Source organism: Panthera uncia, assembly GCF_023721935.1.
Source record: "Panthera uncia isolate 11264 chromosome A3 unlocalized genomic scaffold, Puncia_PCG_1.0 HiC_scaffold_11, whole genome shotgun sequence".
Taxonomy (NCBI): domain Eukaryota; kingdom Metazoa; phylum Chordata; class Mammalia; order Carnivora; family Felidae; genus Panthera; species Panthera uncia.
In genome coordinates, this window is record NW_026057578.1 from 16,553,035 (window position 1) to 16,573,618 (window position 20,584).

General features: G+C 52.4%; 1 protein-coding gene across 5 annotated transcripts in view; it reads right to left on the reverse strand.

Annotated features, from left to right (window-relative positions):
* The window catches only part of L3MBTL1 (L3MBTL histone methyl-lysine binding protein 1), a 54,339-nt gene that overhangs the window by 12,456 nt on the left and 21,299 nt on the right, over positions 1–20,584 (reverse strand). For 2 of the 5 annotated variants that reach the window (XM_049650756.1, XM_049650754.1), the window contains 15 exons: positions 16,378–16,466; positions 15,753–15,857; positions 14,717–14,852; positions 14,292–14,383; positions 12,952–13,103; positions 12,442–12,518; positions 11,787–11,872; positions 11,477–11,587; positions 10,896–11,010; positions 9,955–10,054; positions 9,574–9,771; positions 9,434–9,483; positions 5,094–5,251; positions 4,601–4,663; positions 1,278–1,372 (listed from right to left, as the gene is read on the reverse strand). In XM_049650756.1, coding sequence (XP_049506713.1) covers positions 1,278–1,372; positions 4,601–4,663; positions 5,094–5,251; positions 9,434–9,483; positions 9,574–9,771; positions 9,955–10,054; positions 10,896–11,010; positions 11,477–11,587; positions 11,787–11,872; positions 12,442–12,518; positions 12,952–13,103; positions 14,292–14,383; positions 14,717–14,852; positions 15,753–15,857; positions 16,378–16,466 — 1,627 coding nt within the window. Of the gene's footprint in view, positions 1–1,277; positions 1,373–4,600; positions 4,664–5,093; positions 5,252–7,798; positions 8,559–9,433; positions 9,484–9,573; positions 9,772–9,954; positions 10,055–10,895; positions 11,011–11,476; positions 11,588–11,786; positions 11,873–12,441; positions 12,519–12,951; positions 13,104–14,291; positions 14,384–14,716; positions 14,853–15,752; positions 15,858–16,377; positions 16,467–20,584 lie in introns of those variants that run through there. The other 3 variants (XM_049650758.1, XM_049650759.1, XM_049650757.1) reach the window with 3 other exon arrangements.

The following is a 20,584-nucleotide window of genomic DNA, read 5'->3' on the forward strand; positions in this document are numbered from 1 at the left end:
CCCACCCCGGCTGGTCTGGCAGTGGCTCGGTGGAGGCTAGGCCCCCACTTGGACAGAATGGTCTAAGTCCCAGAGCCCCAGCAGGCACCTGGCTGGCAGTGCAGGACAGACGGAGGGTGGTACGAAAGGTAGGGGCCACAGAGAATTCAAAGCTAGAGGAATTCGCCTTCTCAAGGCCCAAGTGCAAGTGGGCTTTGTAAGACTCCGCAAAAGCAAGACATTTAAGGGACAGGTCGAATGTGATGTCATGAGGTATGTGTGCTAGACATAGTGGCATATTCCCACAACCGGAGGCCTGGCAGGTGTGGGGCCCTCACCCCATGGGCAATGTCTTGGCTGAGATGCATGGCTGCAGGGAAGGACGCTATGCCCAGCTTTGGGGACCATCATGCCTGCTGTAGCTTTCCTTCTGACCAAAGACCCGAGGATTGTCTGACATACCCTTGAGCTGCCTCTTCCCCACACCCGATAGAGGAAGGGTATATGGGGAACATCCGTGGAGCCTTGACCTTTTCTGCAGAGGTAAAACAGGCTCTAATCACCTATTCTGCTAGAAACAGGACTTGGCGTGGGCCACTAAAATGCTAGCCGATCCAGAACTGGGCATGCTTACAAAGGCATCTTGGCTTGGAATCCCCACTTGTGGGTAAAAGGGAGAAAGGCAGCCAGAAACTCCCAGTGGGCCTATGAAAACATGCTTCTGAGGCTCACCCATCCAAGAGGGAAGAGCCAGTGGTCTGGGTGGGTGATGGCATGGGCCCTGACCCGGAAAACCAGACAGCAGAGTGAGTAAAGATGTGTGTGGCAGGGTCACTTCTGGGTAGGAGCCAAGGAAAGAAAAGCATGGAGAGATGCCAAAGAGAAATGAGCCTCTGACGGGAAGCCTCCCATTCTACCAGATTGTCCTTAACGGCTAAGAAAAAGACCCTTTGGTGATAAAACAAGTCAGCTGGAGGTGTGGGGCTGCCATAGGCAGGGCACCTCCAATTTGTTCCATTGGTAATGCTCCTCCAGCCCGGTCACACTTTCACTGGTGTGCCTGGTGGCAGATGAGCCCCAGGACGCGGGAGCCAGGACTCCAAATTCCCCAGGGCTCCTCTGCTCCCACGTACCTTGTAGGAAGTAGCCCCGGAGAGAAGGAGGACCCCTGGTAAGATGTAGAGGGTGTTGGGAGTAGAGGGGGGGAGGATATGAGGAACTCAAGTCAGGAAGGAAGCATCAGCTGCAGAGGGAGGCCCAGCTCAGGCTGGAGGAGAGCCCAGCCCTGAGCCACTCACTTTAAGGTGTCATCGGCGTTTTTGAACATGAGAATGGCGTTATAGATCTTCAAGGCTGGGCCCAGCTTGACGCTCATGATCTTCACAATGTCCGCCTGTGTCAGCAAAAGGAAGGCCTCGCCGTCAATCATCTGAGGGGTTGGGGGAGGGAGGTGGAAGGAAAGTGGGGAGAAGGTGGAGAGGGCCGCGGGGAAGGCAAGGCGTGAAGGACAGGTGGGGTATCCATGGGGAGTGGGGAAGGGAGAAAGAGAATAGGGAGTAAAGGATATATGGGAGGAGGGACGGAGGACAGAGACGGGAAGAGGAAGGAAAAGGAGAAAGGAGAAGGGAAGGAGAAAGGAAAAAAGGAAGACAGCAATGGGGACAGAGAAGGAAAGAGAGATATCCACTGGTTTCCCCATGTTCACACACATACACTTTCTCTTTCTTTCTGTTGACTGGTCTGATTTCAATGTGTGTTTGCATAATATCTTCTCAGTCGTCACCAACAGTGGCCTCAAAACACTGGCTGCTGCGGTCCCCCCATAAACCCACTGGTGAGTGTTAGTGCTGCTGACAGTAAACAGGCAAGCACTGTGAGCGTGTCTGGGTGATGCAGTTATGAGGTACACAGTATTACCTATGAGCTATTATTCTTAAGAGGGGGGTTAGGAAGGCAGAGAGGAAGGGAGGTGATTTAATCTGAATCTGGGCAGACTTTCCTTAGGGCCGTCAGTGCCAACTGCCAGACTGGACAGGCTGACTACCCATAAGACCATCTGTCTGCTTTGCTCTCTAACTTCTCAATCATGAAATATCCCTCTCATGACCGGTCTGTGTCCCGGCTGGGGAGATTCTTGACCCGTGTGTCTGAATGCATCAGTCCAGCCAGACAAAGGCCACTCCCTGGAGCATGCGCCTCCTTGGGGAAGTTGATGCCGTGGACTAGGTCCTGGAAAAGATCGTCCTCAGCCCTCACAAAGGTCCTGCTCCCCACCGAGACTCCATTTGTTGCTGGCAGTCCACCCTTTGCCCCCTTTGGCCATTGCTTTTGTATCACAGACCATGCTGAACTGAGAGATGAGGTAGATGCCCTGGGGAGAGAGACGAGGACCAAATTCTTGCGTGGTTCTGCGGCTGGCTGAACACATGCACTCAGAGACCACTTAAGACTCTTGTCACCAAAGGAAGACCTCTGCAGGGTACTACATGGTTCTATTTCATTAAACACGTGTGGTGAAGGTGTGACTTAAAACACAGAAGGCTTAGTTATCAAACGACAAGTTGTATGAGACTGGAAAGGCTCATTAATATCAGAGATGACAGAATCAAGATTTAAAACAATGAGACTATGAAACCAACAAAATAACATTTAATAGGGATAAATGTAAAGTTTTACATTAGGTTAATTAAAAAAAAAAACCCAGTGGTACAAGTAACAAAGTGGAAGATGTGGTTAGACTACAATGGATAATTGATATAAAAGGCACTTGGGGACTTTCATGACCTCCAAACTGGTCTGATATGGCTGCAATAAAGCTCATGCAAACTTAAATGTTACTAAAATATATATATATACACACATACATATATGTATATGTATATATATATATATATATATATATAGTTCATATCTAGGGGAAAAGAAAACCACCCAAATATCCATTAACAGGAGAACTGTGGGCTACTCATAAAATGGAGCACTACTCAGCAATAAAAATGAACAAACTACCAGTATACACAATAACACGGATGGACCTCGAAAACATTACACTGAGTGAAAGGAGACAGACACCAAAGAATAGAAGCTGGACCCATTTATAAGAAGTTCAAGAACAGGTAACACTAACCTATGGCGCTAAAGATTACAACAGTGGTTGCCCATGAGGGCGGAGACTGACAAAGGGGCCATGAAAGAAAGTTCTGGTGTGATGGAAATGTTTTATATCTTGACTGAAGTACTGGGTTCCGGGTGTACACATTTCACAACACTTGTGGAATTGTACTTTTAAGATGCGTGCATTTTCGTTCCATGTACATTTTTATCTCCATGAAAAAACAATCTAAGTATCAGTTTGTTATAACAAGTGCACCACTCTGAGTGGAGGTGATAACTGGGGAGGCTGTGCACATGTCAGGGATGGGGGTATATGGAAAATCTCTGTACGTTTCTCTCAATTTTGCTGTGAACCTAAAAGCGCTCTATTAAATCCTTTTAAATATAAAACCAAAAAACATCTAGGAGGGGGCAGAACACAGCCAGTGTGTTCTGTGCTGGTCACAAGGCATCTGAAACCAGGGTACAGCTGTGGACACATAGGTGACAGTAAGATCACCAGCCCACGAGGCCACACCCCACATGGGGAGGAGTCTGGGGGCTCCACCACACAAGGACACTATGAAGAAACGGCTGACTGTGTTGGGTCTGGATAAAGAGAAGCTTCTAGGGGAAGAGGAGCAGACTTCTTTCTTCTGGGCACCTGACCTGGAGGGGCTGAGACTACATGCTGCTGGGTGAAGGGGGATGCATGTATTCTTTGGAAAAAAGATCTAAACAAACTCCAAAGTCCCTTCTAGTTTCAAATTGTGTAAACTAGGAGAGTCACAGTAAAGTTCTTTACTTAAGGACAACTATTAAAAGTCAGAACCACCATTGAGCCCCCACTGTATCAGGCACTCTTGTATAGTGATAGGATTTATATACTATTCTACAGCATGGTGGTGATATAGTTATACTAGACAGTCTGGTACAACGATCCGTTCACCATTTCCAATGCTCACAATGGCCCTGCAAGGTTGTCGTTATACCCGCTCTATTTCCATCTTATAGATAAGAAGATGCGGACTCAGAGACAATAAAGAGCTCAAACCAGCAAAACTGGGATTCACATCTACACTGTCTGCAAAGCTAGGGTTCTTTTATGTACAACTCATGGCTTCTTATCCTTGGTAAGCTTTTGGGTCTCGGTTTTAAGTATGTGTTAGGATCCTTGAAGTAAAAGGCAATACCTGTGCCATTCAAGACACACTTTAACTTACTGTCCCTGGTGAAGCCTAGGTTTGGAAAACAAGCTGGGCGGAGAGCAGAGAGGAGTGAATGGAGCCCTGTCTCCAGGAGGCATTTTCCTTCCTGAGGACGCTCTGAACACAGCGGGTTCACAAGCTGGGCCACGGCCTATACCCGATTTTTCCCAGAGGCATGGGCCACTGTGACCAGTCTCCCACAGGCCGGACAACAGAGGGCCCTCCCTAGCAGAGGGGGCAGCGCTGATGAGGCCACCTGCTCCCTGCCGTCTCACTGAGTGACCCTTCTGTCCCCGCTCTGCACTTGTACCTCACCTCACCTCATCTTTGAAGAGTCGTGCCTGGTCCTCACAGCCAGTCAGGGTCTGAACGAAGCTGAAGACCTTGGAAACCAAAGAAGACGTGTTGCCAAGGGGTTGGGGGGAAGGGGGAGGGGAGAGGCGGGCCCAGGTGGACTTGGTGCTCTCTGGGCTTCGACAGTGTTGCTTTTTCTTGTCAGCCCAAGAGGATCCTTGTGTCTCTGGTGCCGGATGAGCAAGGAGAGGCCCAGGGGAAGCCTGTCTCTCCTGCTGGACTCCACGTGAACCAGCAGCACGTCCCTCTCCCCACCCACCGGGGTAGGCCTGCTGGCCCACGTCTCGGCCCCTGCCGGGCACCAGGAGGGGCTGTGGATGGGAGGGATGAGCGGGAGGTAGTGTCAGGTGCAGTGCCTGCTCTGCCTGACAAGGGCCTTTCCTGAACCCTCCTTCCAGGGTGTGGTGTGGTGACAGCACCAAGTGGGGAAGAGGAGTGGGGAGGGGTCCTCGCTCTCACCTCGTCAATGGTCCACTTGGCAACTGCTGAGGCCGAGATGCCTGCCACTCCCGGCAGGAGCTTGCAGTGCTGCTCCCAGCACACCGACAGCGAGCGGTCAGGGCGGGCCGACAGGGCTGACGTGAAGAGGGACTGGTGCATGGCGTCGGGAGCCAGTGCTGAAGGCAGAGGCAGAGGCTGGCAGGCTGGCGCTGAGGACTAAGCTGGTCCCTGAGGCCCACTCCTACCCATGCCCCTAGGGAGGACCAGGGCCTCCTCAGAGACTTGCACAGCCAACAGGGAGATCTGACTCCTCAGCCACTGCCCACTCCTCCTGGTGTGTCCTCTGAACCCGCTGCGTTCAGAGCGTCCTCAGGAAGTGAGCGCCTCGCGTTACAGACTCTCAGGAGTCGGCTGTTAGGACCCGCCCAGCCCTCTCTCTCTGAGGCTGCATCACCCGGGGCCCCGGCAAGGGGGTGCTGTAGCACCCCTGACTGTTCTCTAGATACCTTGTAGCAGGATGGCTTCCAACATCTGAGAAGCTCAGCCCTGACAGCAGAAGCCTGTTCTGTTTGCTCTCTTTTCCTGCCTGACTCTGGCGGAGTCAGGGTGCTTCTGTGTGAGAACCCACCCCGCAAGCGTCTGCCACTGCCTCCAGCTCCATTCTTCCCCCCACCCACTCCCCAGCCTGTTCCGGACCTAGAAGGTGACCCCTGACCCGCTCGCCAACTCCACCCTGCCTGTCACCCTGCTTTCTGACCTGCTCCTGTAGTCCTGGCTCTTGGCCTCCAGCCTCAGCTGCTGTATGATCTCATGACTGATGCTGTTTGGCCTCCTCCTTGACCAGGCCTGGAGCTCACCTGCCTGGACTTCGTCTACTCTTGCAGGCTCGGACACACCTGGCCCCCGCCTACCTTACCAGCCTCGACTGACCTTGGGCCATGTGGCCACTGTCCCATGGGGCTTGCCCTGCCTCTCTCTGCCCACAGTCCAAGAGAGCTGCCTCCCTCCTGTTCACTGAGCTTTTAGTTCTAGACACACAGCTGCAGCTTGCCATTGCCGCCTCCCCAGGGGCCCTCCCCCAGCTCATCACAGACCGGCTTTCCCTGCCCCTTTGGCCCTTAGCTTCAGCCTTTCACCCTGACTCCTCTGCACTTCCAGTCACTCTCGGAGCCTCTGGGATCCTGTCACCAGCCCCACGGGCTGCTCTCTGTAGCTCGGCCTGCCGCCTGCCGCCATGTCTGCTTATCAGACCCAAGCTCTGGGCCACACTCCACAAACAGCCCAGCCTTCCGCACCGTGAAGGACCTGCTGCTCCCCCGGCTCCACCTGCTCTCAGCACTTGCCTGCAGCACAGCCGGGATCTCTCCTGATAGTTACCACCACAAGCACTTCATCTGCCCGGCCACAGCCTTGGCCTCCTGTTTCAAGTCCTCTTTCTGGTTCTCCAGGAACCAGGTGAGGGACAAGGCTGAGAGGCTGTAGGGAGCTTTGCTCCTAATCCTTCTTCCCCGGAGCCCAGGATGGGAACTCTCACAGGCAGTCAGGGTGTCTTATCTAACTGCAAGCCTTCTAGGGGCAGGTTCTTCTGTTTTTTTTGGCTTATAAACAGCAGAAATTTACTCCTCACAGTTCTGGAGGCTGGTTAGTCCAAGATCAAGGCACCAGCAGATACACTATATGGTGAAGGCCCACTCCCTGGTTAACAGATGGCCGACTCCTCACTGTGTTGCCATATGGTGGAAGGAACAAGGGAAGGCTCTGGGGTCTCTTTTATAAGGGCACTAACCGCATTTCTGAGGGCTCCACCCTCTTGACCTGATCATTTCCTAAAGGCCCCACCTCCAAATATCATCACATTGGGGATTAGGTTTCAACATATGACTTTGTTGGGGGGACACAAACATTCATTCTATAGCATGATGATGATGATGATGATGATGATGATGATTAGGTAAGCCCTTCCTTGCCCTCTCTGGGCCACAGCCTCAGTCTCTGGAAAGATTTAGCTTCCCAAGTTCTCCGGATACTTTTGGAATGAACGCACAGGCACACGCCCTCTGGTGGCCAGAGCCAGACCCTGGAGTGGAAGCTGGCCAGATGTCCCCTGGGTGGGTAGAAGAGGTGCCCACTGCAGTCCCATCCTCAGAAGTCCTAACTCCGAGGGCCTGAAGGCTGGCCAAGCCCCTTCTCACTCAAGCCTGAAGCTGCAGGAAGTGCCGTCTGTTTCCACCAGGAGGAGACAGCATGGAATGGCAGCAAGAAGAGGTGAGCCAATAGACAAGGCTAATAATACCAGTACATAATTGTGCTAAGCCCTTTACCTGACCTTCTCTAAATGAGAAGCCTCCTACCAGCTTTTGAGGTGGGCATATTTTCAGCATTGCACAGATAAGCAAGCTGAGGCTCAGACAGGGGGTCCCTCCCCAAGGTCTCACAGCCCATAAATGGCTGCCCAAGTCCAGGGCTGTGCTCTTAACCACCATGCTACAGATCATCTGGGTTGCAGAGACTGTTCCTGAAGAACCGGAACACCTTAAGTCCTGCCCAGAAACTGCAATGAGCCAGGCTATCTCTCATGGTCTCTTCTAGCCTTAACACGGTGTGCATTCAACTCAAATAAGGCATGATCCCTAGAGCTCCTGCCGTGTATCAGGCTCTGTGCTGAATTAAAACAAAAAAAGTTTTTTAATGTTTGTTTATTTTTGAGAGACAGAGTGTGAGCAGGGGAGGGGCAGAGAGAGAGGGAGACACAGAACCTGAAGCAGGCTCCAGGCTGTCAGCACAGAGCCTGACATGGGGCTTGAACCCACGAACTGCAAGATCATGACCTGAGTCGAAGTTGGACGCTTAAGTGACTGAACCACCAGGCGCCCCAGGCCCTGTCCTCAAGATGTAAGATGAATTTGTCACCCAATGGAAGGCTCAGTCACCTTGTCCCTCCCTTTGGAGCATGTTATGGGCTTAACCGTATTCCCCCAAATGCATATGTTGAAGCCCAACCCCCAGTACCTCTGAATGGGGCTGTGCAGTTAACCCTGAATAATGTGGGGGTTAGGGGCACCAACACCGCACGCAGTCAAAAATCCATGTGCAACTTTGACTCCCCCAAAACTTTACTACTAATAGCCTACAGCTGACTAGAAGCCTTACCAATGACATAAATGGTCAATTAACATATATTTTGTATGTCATATGTATTATATACTATATTCTTACAACAAAGGTAGCTAGAGAAAAGAAAACATTATTCAGAAAATCATGAAAAACTACTTTTACAGGACTGTGTGCAGTTCAAGTGGCTGTTGTTCAAGGGCCAACTGTATTTGGAGATGGGTCTTTAAACAGGTGATTAAGTTAAAACAAGGCTGTTAGGGTGGGCTCTTCTCCAATCGGGGGTCCTTGAACACATGTAGAGAGACACTGGGAGGACACACGCATACAGGGCAGACCACGCGAGGACACACTCAGCAAGAGAGCGGCCACCTGCAAGCCAAGGAGCGAGGTCTCAGGAGAAACTAGCAGATACCTGATCTTGGACCTTTAGCCTCTGTAAGTGTGAGAAAATACATTTCTGTTGTGCAAGCTACTGAGTCTGTGACACTTGGTTGTGGCGCCCAAGCTAAGGCAAAGGAGACCGAGAGGTGGACGGACATCTGGGTTAGGTGCTTCTGGCCTGTTACGCCAGCAGCACAGAGCAGGAGTCAGCTCTGAGTTTGAATGCCAGCTCTGCCCCTTATGAGCCGAATGACCTTGGGCAAGTGGCTTCAGCCTCTGAGCCTCCTCCTGTTCCTCTTCTCTCAGAAGAAGAGAATGCCATCCACATTACAGGATGCCTGAGAGGGTCAGCGACAGTATACGTATGGCACCTGCAACAGTGTGTGGCCCGTAGTAGGTGCTCAGTAAACAGTACTGGTAACTACTATTATTTCAGGTACTTGACACTTGAAAGTATTACTCATGTCTTCAAATGAGACTGAGACTCAGAGATATGAAGCGATTTGCTTAAGGTCACACAGCTAGAAAGTGAAAGCCATGGCCTCCCTCCCAGGAGGCCTAGAATCAAGGGGAATGGGGCTGGGGGGCATCCTCCTGCTGCACAGTGGAGAACCAGAGGCCCAAAGAGGCTCAGAGTCCCTTCTGCAGACCCACAGCAAGGCCACGGGAGAAGCGGGACTGGAACCCATGGTCACCCCTGTGTTCTTGCCGCTGCTCTATGCTCTGCAAGGGTCCGAGAGGAAGAGGAGGCCTCCCTTCCAGTTGCCCCCTCTAGGTCCCCCTAGTGACTCATCCCACCAATTACTAAGCACTCACTGTGAACACCTTGTGGAGGGCATGGGAGTAGATGACCCAGGACTTACTTGGGAAATCTTCTTGCGGGATCTTCCGATACTTTGGAGGGCGTCCAATCCTGGAGAGAGAGGGACCGGGTCCGTGGCAGGGAATCAGTGCCTGGCCTGGCCCAAGAGGACACGAGGCCCTGCACCCTTGCCCTCCGCACCGGCCATGATGGCGAGGCTTCTTCCTTAGGGAGAAGCCTGAGAGGTTCCTCTTACGGGCCGAGGCCTCTGTGTCGGACAGCTCCGCCTTCAGCCGATTCTGGTTCCTCTCAGCCAGTGGGCAGCCTGAGAGGCAATGGTGAGCTGTGAACTTGCCTGTGACGTGACCAGAACCATCACAACCAGGAGTGGGGCACTTCCTGGGGAAGCGAAGAAGAAGGTGGCATAAGCTGGGTTGAATATGCTTATTCCCACTGAGCCCTTCCCAACTCTGGTCCCATTGGGAGAGTGTCCTGGTGAACCCCGATTGGCTGCACACAGCAGGTTAAAAAAGCCCCTCTCTGAACAAGGCCTGGGGGTCTCAGCAGGGGCCCTTCACTCACCGGTGGTGAAAGTTGTACTTGGAGGTCCTGGTGTGTGGCAGGCTCCGATAGCTGAGAGGGGGACAGCCCCCAGGGGAGGCAGAGCTGGGCTCTCTGGGTCCTGGGGCACCAGGAAGAAAAGAGTCAGCACAACGTCCTTGGCGGGGGTGGTGGTGTGAGATGAGGGGATGGAGGGCAGGGAAGGAACAGTTTCTAGGGGGAAGGTTAGAACTAGGAGCGAGTTCCTCAGCTACAGGGGCCCTAACCTAGACTGTGACATCATTTCCTGCTACTGGGTATCTGCCCCTCTTTGGAGAATGAGGGCTTGGCTCTCATACACTCTGTTCAAACCTCAGGCCATGATCTCTGCCCCTGAGAGAAGGAAAACCCTCTAGGAGAAGATCAACTCAGAGCTGGTGTAGGCACAGCTGTACCTGAGAAGCTGCATCAGATAGGTTCATGTTATTCTGTTTCCCTGTTTCATTCTCAAGGCGTTAGTAACTTTCTTTAGGCCCTACTCAGATTTGGAGAATAACTGAGAAGGATCAATACCCGACGTGACTTGGAACTGAGTGGTGCAGTGACCTGACCTCCAACCCTACCTGCAGAGACCAGGATTTTATTTAAAGAAACCTGCTTTCCTCAGCAAACATAACGTCTGCTCTGTGTGGCTCTGGTGGATGCTGAGAGAACTCCCTGGGTGCATAACTCCCTCCTAGGTACATGCTCCCAAGTGAGCTCGCCCTGCACATCTCAGTACCCTAAACCCAACAACGGCTCAGTGTGGCAGAGACCGCTGAGGCAGGGGAAATGCGGGATTCCAGAGCTCACTGTAGGCACTAGGGTTCACGTGTGCACAGTCAGAATCCCCTGGGCAAGCTGCAGGAAGGGGACTGTCAGAGCTTGTGGGGTTGAGGTGGACATCAGTAGGAGAAGGGTCAGAAGGTCCAAAAGGTACACACGGAGAGGAGGCTGCAGAGGATGCCCTGTCTTGGAGCACCAGCCTGCAGGGTGGATGTCAGGATGGTCGGCGTCAATCCAGAAGTCATAGGCGTGACTCCAGCCATCAAAGTGGAGCTGCGGAGGAAAGGCCCTTGGAGGTCAGGTATTCCTCATGGAGCCCAGCTCAGCCAGGAGGACCTCCAGGCTCCAGGAGGCTCTCCACGTCCTTGGGGCCTGTCAGAAACAAGATCCTGGATTGGAAGAACCAAGGCACCAACCTCACCAGAATCCACCTCCACCACCACTTTTTCCAAGGGCTTCACTCATTAAGTTACTGGCATCTCCCACCAATCCACACACAGGCAAAGGATCATTAGGCCCACTTTATAGGCTCAGAGAGGGGAAATGACTTGCCCAAGCTCACTCTGGATGAGGCTAAAGTTTGACCCCAGATCTTCGCCCTCAAATGTAGAGCTCCCTTCCCACAACCTGTGGCCTCCCTTATGTCTGACTCATGCCACGCCCTTGACCTCTAACCAGTCCACAGAATTCCTGCCCAAACAGCCTGTCCACTCCCCTGGCCTGAGGGGCCCGGAGCCACCTTTATCCGATGGTCCTCCACATCCTCCACGCTGGCCACACGAATCAGGGCTGGGTTCCTGCGGTCCACGGCCTCCAGCTTCATGTTGACCAGGAAGCTGTGTGGGGGTCGCTGCAGGGGGACAGCAGCCTTCAGGCCAAGGCCTAGCTCAGTAGAGCTGAGGCCCCAAGAAAGGAGCCCAACTGCTGTGACTTGGAAATTGTGGCCTGCCAAAGGGGGAGCACTCCACTTGGCCTCCATTCCATGTGGCTGGCCAAGTGCTCCATGCCTTCCCAGAGGTCAGCTCTGGGGGCAGAGAAAGCTGACTCACCACCTTGAAGGCCCAGGTAGGCACAGCAGAGGTCCCGGTTTCTTCCAGATATTTCTCCCAACAGAAGCTGTCAGGGTCTGGGTAGTCTGGAGGAGAGGATGAGAGCAATGTCTAGGCACTGTGGCACACTAGGGGAAGTTCTCTCTCCCCAAACAGGACCCGGAGAACAGACAGGGTACAATCCCCCCAACACCACCAGAGCCAGCTGCTGGCAGGGGCTCCTGAGGCAGAAGGGTGCTAGCCGGAACCAAGCATATCACCAAGCAGTTCACAGGGCTGTCTGGGAACGCTGGCCCCCCTTCCCCCTTCTTGGTCCTGCTGCTCCAGCTCAAGCCCAGCCCCGTCTGAACCTCTCCTGTGTGTGGATCAGAGTAATACTCTGAAAGAAAGGACACACTTTCTCTGCTCTGCATTCCTGCTCCCTTGCTGAGGGGGGTCGTCTAACTTTCTTCCTTTAAACCTCAACAGAGTCAGGGGTTGACAGGTCTCTCCTTAAATCAAAGGTTTCTCAACTCCCAGGCAAAGACGATGAGGCTCCAGGATACATCTGTCCCCTCACCCAGACCCTAAAGACCCAGCTACTGAGGTAAAGGATCAGGAGGAGGGCTGTGGGGCCAGGCCTGGAAAGGGGCATTTGCTCAGGCTGCAGGGTCACCTTGTGGAGGGGTGAGGGGCTTTCCTTGCTTCTGGCACCAGCCCACCGGGTGGATGTAGGGGCTGCTGGGATCACACCTGAAACCAAGAATACTTCACTGTCCCAAGTGACACTTTGAGGCCTATGACAGCACAGCTCCAGTGCCCACCCTCATTCTACTGCTTAGTGAGAGCTACACAGACGGCTGATGAAGTCAGAAAACTGTAGCATTAACTACAAACTCTAAGACTACCATAACGTATAAGGGAAAATCATGAATCACAGGTTTGCTCATCCTAACCTTGGTATTTTTAGGATGAAACATTTAATTTTACATTGTATTTCTTATGATATAGATCAAAGCCACAGGACAGTCCGTGATGCCCCGGAGCAAATATCAATGTCAGGACCAGGTTGGGGTTACATGGTGCCTGAGGTCTGAAAGTATTGCCTCCTGCCCCCACCATCCCCTCACCACCACCGCCCCCTCCACCTCCACCGACCCCGGCCAAGTCTGGGCCCTCCCACTACCAGTAGTCGTAAGTATCATCCCAGTTGTCAAAGTGCACCAGGAAGCGGCTGTCCACCACGTCGGTCACACTGGCCACACAGACAAGGGACGGGTTCATGCGGTCAACAGCTTCCAGCTTCATGCCCACCTGGAAGCCCAGGGGTGGGGGACTCTGTGGGCAAGAAGAGAGGCTGCCATAACAGTCTGGCTAGCACTAACCCAGAACCCACTGGCAAAGGAAGGAGTAGGTTCTCCAGGAGTTATGCCTGGGGTGGGGTAGGGTAGGGGGCATGGGAGAAACAGGCTGAGAAAGAGGGTCCTTCCAGGGCAGAATCATAACCCCAACCCTGAGCCACTTGGGAACTTGTGGCCTCCAAGGAAGGAAGCCTCACTGTGGTGGAAGATGAGAGACAGGCAGAAAGCCACGCATTCACCCAGAGAGTCTGTCTGGTTGAGTCTAAGCCTCTCCTACACAGACCAGCCTGGCCTAGCTTGCATTGAGGTGGCTGGGTCACTAGTGGGTGCTGGGAGGGAGAAGCTGTCGTGAGGCAGGGAGAGGGGAGGAAGAACATCCATTGGGCATAAGCTTCAAAAGCCATCACCTCCCTTGACCTTTGCAACAACCCTGTGGAGGTAAGTATGATCATCTCCATTTTATAGATTACATAATTTGCGCAGGACCACAGTGCTAGTCAATGGTGGGACCGGGATTTAAACAGTTTGACTTAAAAGTCTGCATTCCCTTTCATAATAGCAGGCAGAACCCCACCAGTCACTGGGAACCTGTAGGTATGGTCTGTGGGGCCAGACCCGGGTGGGAGAGTAACTGCCCGAATGGCATGGTGGACGCCCTGACCCCTGGGGACCCTGCACTCTTGACCTGGTAACAATTTTAATGGGGGTTCCCTAAATCTTGCGGACTTCTAGCTGGAGATTAGGAGCTACTTTGACTGCTGGATACAGTTGCCAGCTGCCTTGAACAGAGAAAAAGACAAGGAGTGAACGTTGGGACTAAATGGGAGAGTCGCGGTGTTGGTCAAAAGGAAGGAAAAAGCAAGCTCCCAGAACAGAGGCTTGGACCTTACCCCCAGGTCTGCAGAGCAAACCAATGCAAGAAATAAGGACAGTGGCATCCCAGTGCCCAGGCTGAGATGGTGGGTGCCCGGAGGACAGGGTTTCTACGGTAGGGAGGAGGGGAAACTGGGCAGACCCCATAACCAGGTCTCCCTCTGGCCCTCGGCCTGCCCAGAGCACCCCTCCCATTTGGTGTGAGCTGAGAGCACTGGTAGATGAGCTCTCTTCTGCTGGGATTCTGTCCCAGAGGGTGGGAATACGCTCTCGCTTGCTCGGGGCCACTCACATGGCTCTGGTTCACAAACAGGTGCTTGGGGGCGGCCTGAGCTCTTGTGCTGCGCAGGTACTGGCTCCAGCTGAACTCCTCCTCCTTGTAACCTAGGCCCCTCAGGCGGGGAAGAACAGAGCGCCGTGCAGACAGAGGCTGGGCCATCATGAGGACACCCCGCACTGAAGCAGCAGAATCAGGAAAGCCCAAGGACCTCCCAACCCTCAAGAACCTGCCCAGGGAGACCCTGCTGAGGTGGGACATGACCCGGGTTGTCATTCCAAGGGCAAGGGCAAAGCAGAAGCCCTGGGGCCTAGTCACAGCAGGATGAGATTAAAAGAGGCTAGTGGTGGAACGGGGAACAGGGGAGAAGGTCCCACAGGGAAGAACCAATGGGTCTGAGGGCTCACTGCCTCACTGTGACCAACCTGGCTAGGCCTTACCTTTGGGGGGCTGCAGTTTGTGCCCAGTCTTCTCAAACCAGCCAGCGGGATGAATGTCAGGGGAGTTGGCATTGATCCAGAAGTCATGGCACTCGGAATACCCATCGAAGTGTAGACGTAGGCGGTAGCCACACACCTAGCCCCATGAGGGGGAATCACAGGGACTCTGATGCCAGCAGACTCCCACTCCCTCTCCCTCACCTCTCCTGGCCCAGCCTGGTGGTCTCAAGGGTCTCGAACGCTAGCAAGTTCTCCAGCCCATCACTCTTCCCCCCATCCTGAACCTTGCCCCACACTCTCCCATCCTGCATTGAGGACAGATCATGTACTCATGAGCCGAGTCTGCATGTGAGACAGGCAGAGTCTAAGACATCCTCCTGCCCTTTTGAGCCCTGGACAGAACCACAAGGGCACCTACCGAGGCTCAGGCCTGTTCAGAGGGCCCCTGATGACCCTTCCTTCTGCTACCGTCTCTCACTGCTGCCCCCTCACACTGCTGTGACCTCACTGAGCTGATGGCAGCTCCTTGAACTTGGCTCCCTGTTCTATGCCCATGACTTTTGCTTCTTCTGCCTGGAACACCTATTCACTCACAATTTATCCCTCAATGCTTGGCAGGAGGCCTTTCCTCTATGAAGCTCCTCTTGCCCCCTTGGGGCTGCCCTGCTCACATCTGCTGCCCCGTGTGGTAAGCTGCTGATGTGTTTATCTGGCTGATTCCCACACAAGTGTGAGCTCCCAGAGGACGAGATCATGGTTGGACTCATGCCAACACCTCTGCCCTCGGGATCCCTCCTCCTCAGGCTCCCCCAGCACTGCAGGATGCACCATTCAGTAACGTCTCCACGCCCAATATTTAGGTTTTGTTCCTATTTTAGCTTTCGGTGGGTTCCACCATAACCCCCTAAAGACTGGGTGCTTTCTGAGGGCAGGGCAGTGTCTCCGTCATCTGAGTCAGGACCTCCATGTCCCTAGCAGTCCCCATCAGGCTACCCAGAGAGACATCACCAGAATACGGGAGCAAGTCTCAGCTCACCTCAGCCACTGTGAGGATGAAGTACATGGACGGGTGTTGAGGGTCGATGCCTTCCAACTTCATGCCCAGTCTGAAGCCATTCTTATTATGAGTGACCGCCTGGTACTGTCAACGCACAGATTGGAGAGGACCCAGCCTCCATCCAGCCTTAGCCTTGCCTAGTGGGCTTGGGGTGAAGGAGCTGCCTTTAGACCCCACCCGCCTGGTATTACCAAAGTGGTAGCTTATTTGGGAATCTTTAGTGCAGGGATCCACAGCAGGACACACTAGCTCCCAGGTCCTCTGAAAAATGTGGGCTAAGTCAGGGCTGGATTTAAGGGCTTGCTCTTACCCAAGTCATAGTGAGATCCGCATACAAGAACTGAGCAGAAGGTACCAGGATTCAAAAGTCCACAGGTCCAGTGATGGGTGAGCCAGGGTCCCACCTCTCTACTTCCTCCTATCCTGGGCGCCTCTCAAGAGTGAGCCCTTCTCTACTCTGGGACCCTAACCAGCCTCTCCCCCTTCCATTCTACCAGTCTTTTGAGGGATATCAGACACACAGAACACCAGAAGGTCTGAGGTTGGTGGTGAGTTCCTGGACTGGGTATGCAAGCTCTTCCTAGGTAGAAATTGCCTGACTCACGTCCTGGAAGAGGCTGACAGGGGCGGTGACAGCCTTCTGCTCCTCCAGGTAGGGCTCCCACGACCAGCCTTCCTTCTTCTCCCCTGATGCTGTGGACAGGAGACAGACAGACTAACCTCTGGACTGCTCCCGATAGATTCTTCTCCTGAGTTTCCCCTGACTCAACTCTACCTCACCTCCAAAACAAACCTTTGTCTATGATCACATGCTGCCCTCTGGGCCCTCCCAGCCATGCCAGCACCGGACAGCAGGGGTTCAGACTTCAGGGGAGACTCAGTCTCAGGCGGGGCTGCACCCAATTCTGTCTGCCCCACCCTCATCCCCAGACCACTGTCAGCAAAAGTACTTTGGATTATTTAGCAATTAAATTGAGGTCCCACAGAGGGACTCAGTTTTCTGACAAAGCCCAGTGACAAGTCCTGAGCCAGAGGAATTCATCACAGTGCCACCTAAGCTCACAGGGATAGAAGAGGAAAAAGAGAAATGAGACAGAAACCATGGAAGGAGGAAGAAACGGAGGAGCAAGGTCACACAGAAATGAGAAACTCTCTTTTTTCGAATCTTCTTACTCTAAACACACACAGGTACACACAGATACACAAGTATGTTATATGTGTGCTTAGTATGCCCACAGAGTACAGACTGATTCCATGGTCCTCCTTGACATACACATGCCATATGTGCACGCACCTGTGTGCGCACGTGCGTGCGCGCGCGCACACACATACACACACACACACACACACACACACACACACACACACTGTGGTTAGGAATCTCCAGAGGAGATCCCTCCTGGGGAGAGGGAGAGAAATTTCCCTACGGGACCTTCAGGTTAGTGTAAGATGGAGACCAGGCCTCCAGAACAGAGAGAAACATCCTTTAAAGACTAGAATAGGTGGCGATGTGTAAGGTAGGCTCACAAGGTCAGCCTGAGCTGCCTTTAGCTGAAGGCTACAGATAATGAAAGAGGCAAAAACCTGCAAAAATCAATTCATATCCCTTGGGTAAATAGCTCCAGCTTCTTCTAGAAACTTCACTGACTCAATTTTGTCATCTAAGATATGCAGACAACTTCATCTACCACAGGGAGTCATTTGCAGAAGGAAATGAAATGCTGTGGGTAAAAGATCTTCTTGAAATGCAAAGTGCTGGTCTTGTGTTACTGGTCTTCCTAGGGTTCCATGAAGTCTGTCTGATCTGGATTCTAGCTCTGCCATGCTCTGGCTCTCTTGGCTACTGCCCTGGATCATTCAGATGTGGAGTGATTTGTTACTCAGGAAGAAGCTTTTCTTCTTTAGCTGGAACCGCAGTGGCTAGAAGCATCTCCCTAGGAGCTGCCTAAGTTCCCTGGCCACTGTACTGAGCCTTGAGATCCCCACCATCTGACCCAGCTGGGCCAAAGCAAGTCTTTTCTTCATCAACTGATCAACCAAGCCATCAGACTGTCTCAGAGATCTACACCTACACACCAACCCAGAGTACATCTCTTCCCACTACCCTCTGTCCTGAGTGAAACCTGGATTGTCCCTTGAACACATCACTTGTGTTCCCTCAAGAAATCCTCAGTTCTCCCACTTGGCCTTTATCCAGACTTACAGAGCATGCCAAGGGAGGAGAGAGTAGGCTTTGGGACGCCAGGCCTGGCATCGTCTCCCCGCGTCTTGCCACTGCCGTTCTACGTTATCCTGCATAATACCTCTTCACTTTTTCCAAATCACCACTATTATCACCAGCCCTTCACAACCCCTGAGCCTTTCTCCCCAGACGTTCTCACTTCTCACTCTTCCTAAACCGTACATGAGCCACTTGTTGGACTTCTCACCTCAGGAAGCTCTGCCCCTCCTGGGCTCCTAACTCTAAGTTCTTCTCCCCTCAGCCACACTCCAATGTGGCCAAGCTCTAAGACACCCCCCCTCTGCTGCCCAGGCCACAGTAGAGACCTCTGGCCTCCCCATCTTCTGTGTCTTACCCTTCCAACCCCCAACCATGCCACCTGCCTCCCTAACCCTTTATTATCTGCATTCTCTCACTAGTCACAATGCATAACAGGTATATCGACTTTACAGTTTACCATCACCACCATTTCCATTTCCCTTAACCATTCCTTCACCACTGAGTGAAGGCTTCACCACTGAGTGGGGCTTCCTGTGTGCCAAGGCTGGTGCCAGAAACTGGGGGTACAGGGATGCCTCAGAGACCTCACATATGTGGTCCCCTTTAATCTTCACACAATGTCTCAAGGAGATAGGTAGGACTCATGGTAATCCTTTTCACAGATGAGAAAAGAGATGAGAAATGGAATCCAGTGGAGAGAGGTCCGACTACTAAACCCTTCAGTAATGACTAGACGTCTCCTCCCTGACCAAGCCCCAGCCTCCTCTGGTTTCCTGCATCCTTTTCCCATGGTGAACAACAGGCTGAGCTGTTAGCTACATCCTCAAGACCAGATGAGTCCCAACGCTTCTGCGTACAGTTGTACAGTATGCACACTGTACACAGGTGCCCAGCCAAGAGGGTGAATGGGCTGAAATCCAGCCTAGGCTCCTTGCCGAGCCATGTGGCTAAGTCTACTGTGGAAAAAGGTTGCCTTTTTCTAATTGGGTCTGCTCAGAAAGGGCACCTGTTTACAATGTGTGTCAAGGTACCGCATAGGCCAGCTGTGGTACTCATCCTCTTTTGACTTCCAGAAATGCTCCTTTGCTTATTCCTGCTTCCTTAGACTAGATGCTCTTGACTAGCACTTTCTTCAGCTAGCTCAAGCTGTCCAAAACCAAATTCATAACTTCTCTGCCAAAGCTGTGGTCTTCTCAGTCTAGTCCATCCTGGTCGATGGCACGAGTATCCATTCAGTCACATAAGCCAGGAACATGAGAGGGATCCTTTATGTCTCTTTTTTCACGCCCAGCCTCCTTCAGTCCCTGAGTTCTGCTGACTCCAACTTCTACCTGTCTCTCGAACCTATCCCCATCTCTCTCTATGCTCACTGTTGGTCTCACTTTGAGCCTGGTTCAAGAGCCCCTGGACTGATCTCTCTGCCTCAGATTCAGTCTATTGCCAGAATAGCTCTAAAATAAAAATCATTTCTTTCTTTGCTTTATGTCCACATTGGCTTCTGATTTACAACCAAAAGTCCAAACACCTTTCTGCAGCACACAAAGCTGTCAGTGACTAGCTTACCATGCATTTCCACGTCCCTGTGTGCTTCTGTGCCTTTGCACATCCTCATCCCTCTGCCTCATAGATGCTGTCCCCACTGTGTCCCATCCTCTTATCTTCTTCTCACCCACAGCTCCGGCACTAGCACAGGGTTTTCACAGAAAGATAATCACCAATTGTTTGTTAAGTGAATGACTAGGAGGATGTATGTGTGCATGCACGGATATGTGGACGACTGGACGTATGGATGCAGGGATGTATGGATGTATAGACGCACAGAGGGAAGTAACATCATCCCACCTATCCTGTGCAGCCTTCCTTGGCTCTATGAGGCAGCACTTGTTCCGTGACAGTCCTTTGTACCTACATACCTCAACCACAACAGTTATTATACTATTCCATAACTACCTGTTTAAAAAATTTTTTTTCATTCATTATTTTTGATAGAGACAGAGACAGAGAGAGCAGGGGAGGAGCAGAAAGAGAGGGGGACAGAGGCTCCGAAGAGGGCTCTGTGCTGACAGCAGAGAGCCTGATGTGGGACTTGAACTCACAAACTGTGAGATCATGACCTGAGCCAAAGTCAAACGCTTAACTGACTGAATCACCCAGGTGCCTTCTCTCTCTCTTTAAAGTTTATTTACGTATTTTTGAGAGAGAGAGACAGAGAGGGAGAGACAGAGAGAGAGAGAGGCAGAGAGAGAGGAAGGGAGAGAATCCTAAGCAGGCTCTGCACTGTCAGCACAGAGCCCAACACAGGGCTCGAACTCATGAACCGTCAGATCATGATCTGAGGCTTAACCAACTGAGCCATGCAGGTACCCCTCATTCCTCAAATGTCTTGATGTCCCTGTGCTACCAAGCCCCCTTCCATCTGAGCACTGCCTTCTTGCTGCACTCTCTTAGCTGTATCTTCTTCCTCTTCTCTTGCCATCAGTGGTTCTTTCTCCCACCCCAACCCTGCTCCTCAATGGTGGGAACCCTAGAAATACACCAATTGCTTCCCATTTCCTCTCTTTGTGCTGACTCTCTTGGGAAGCTTCTTGAG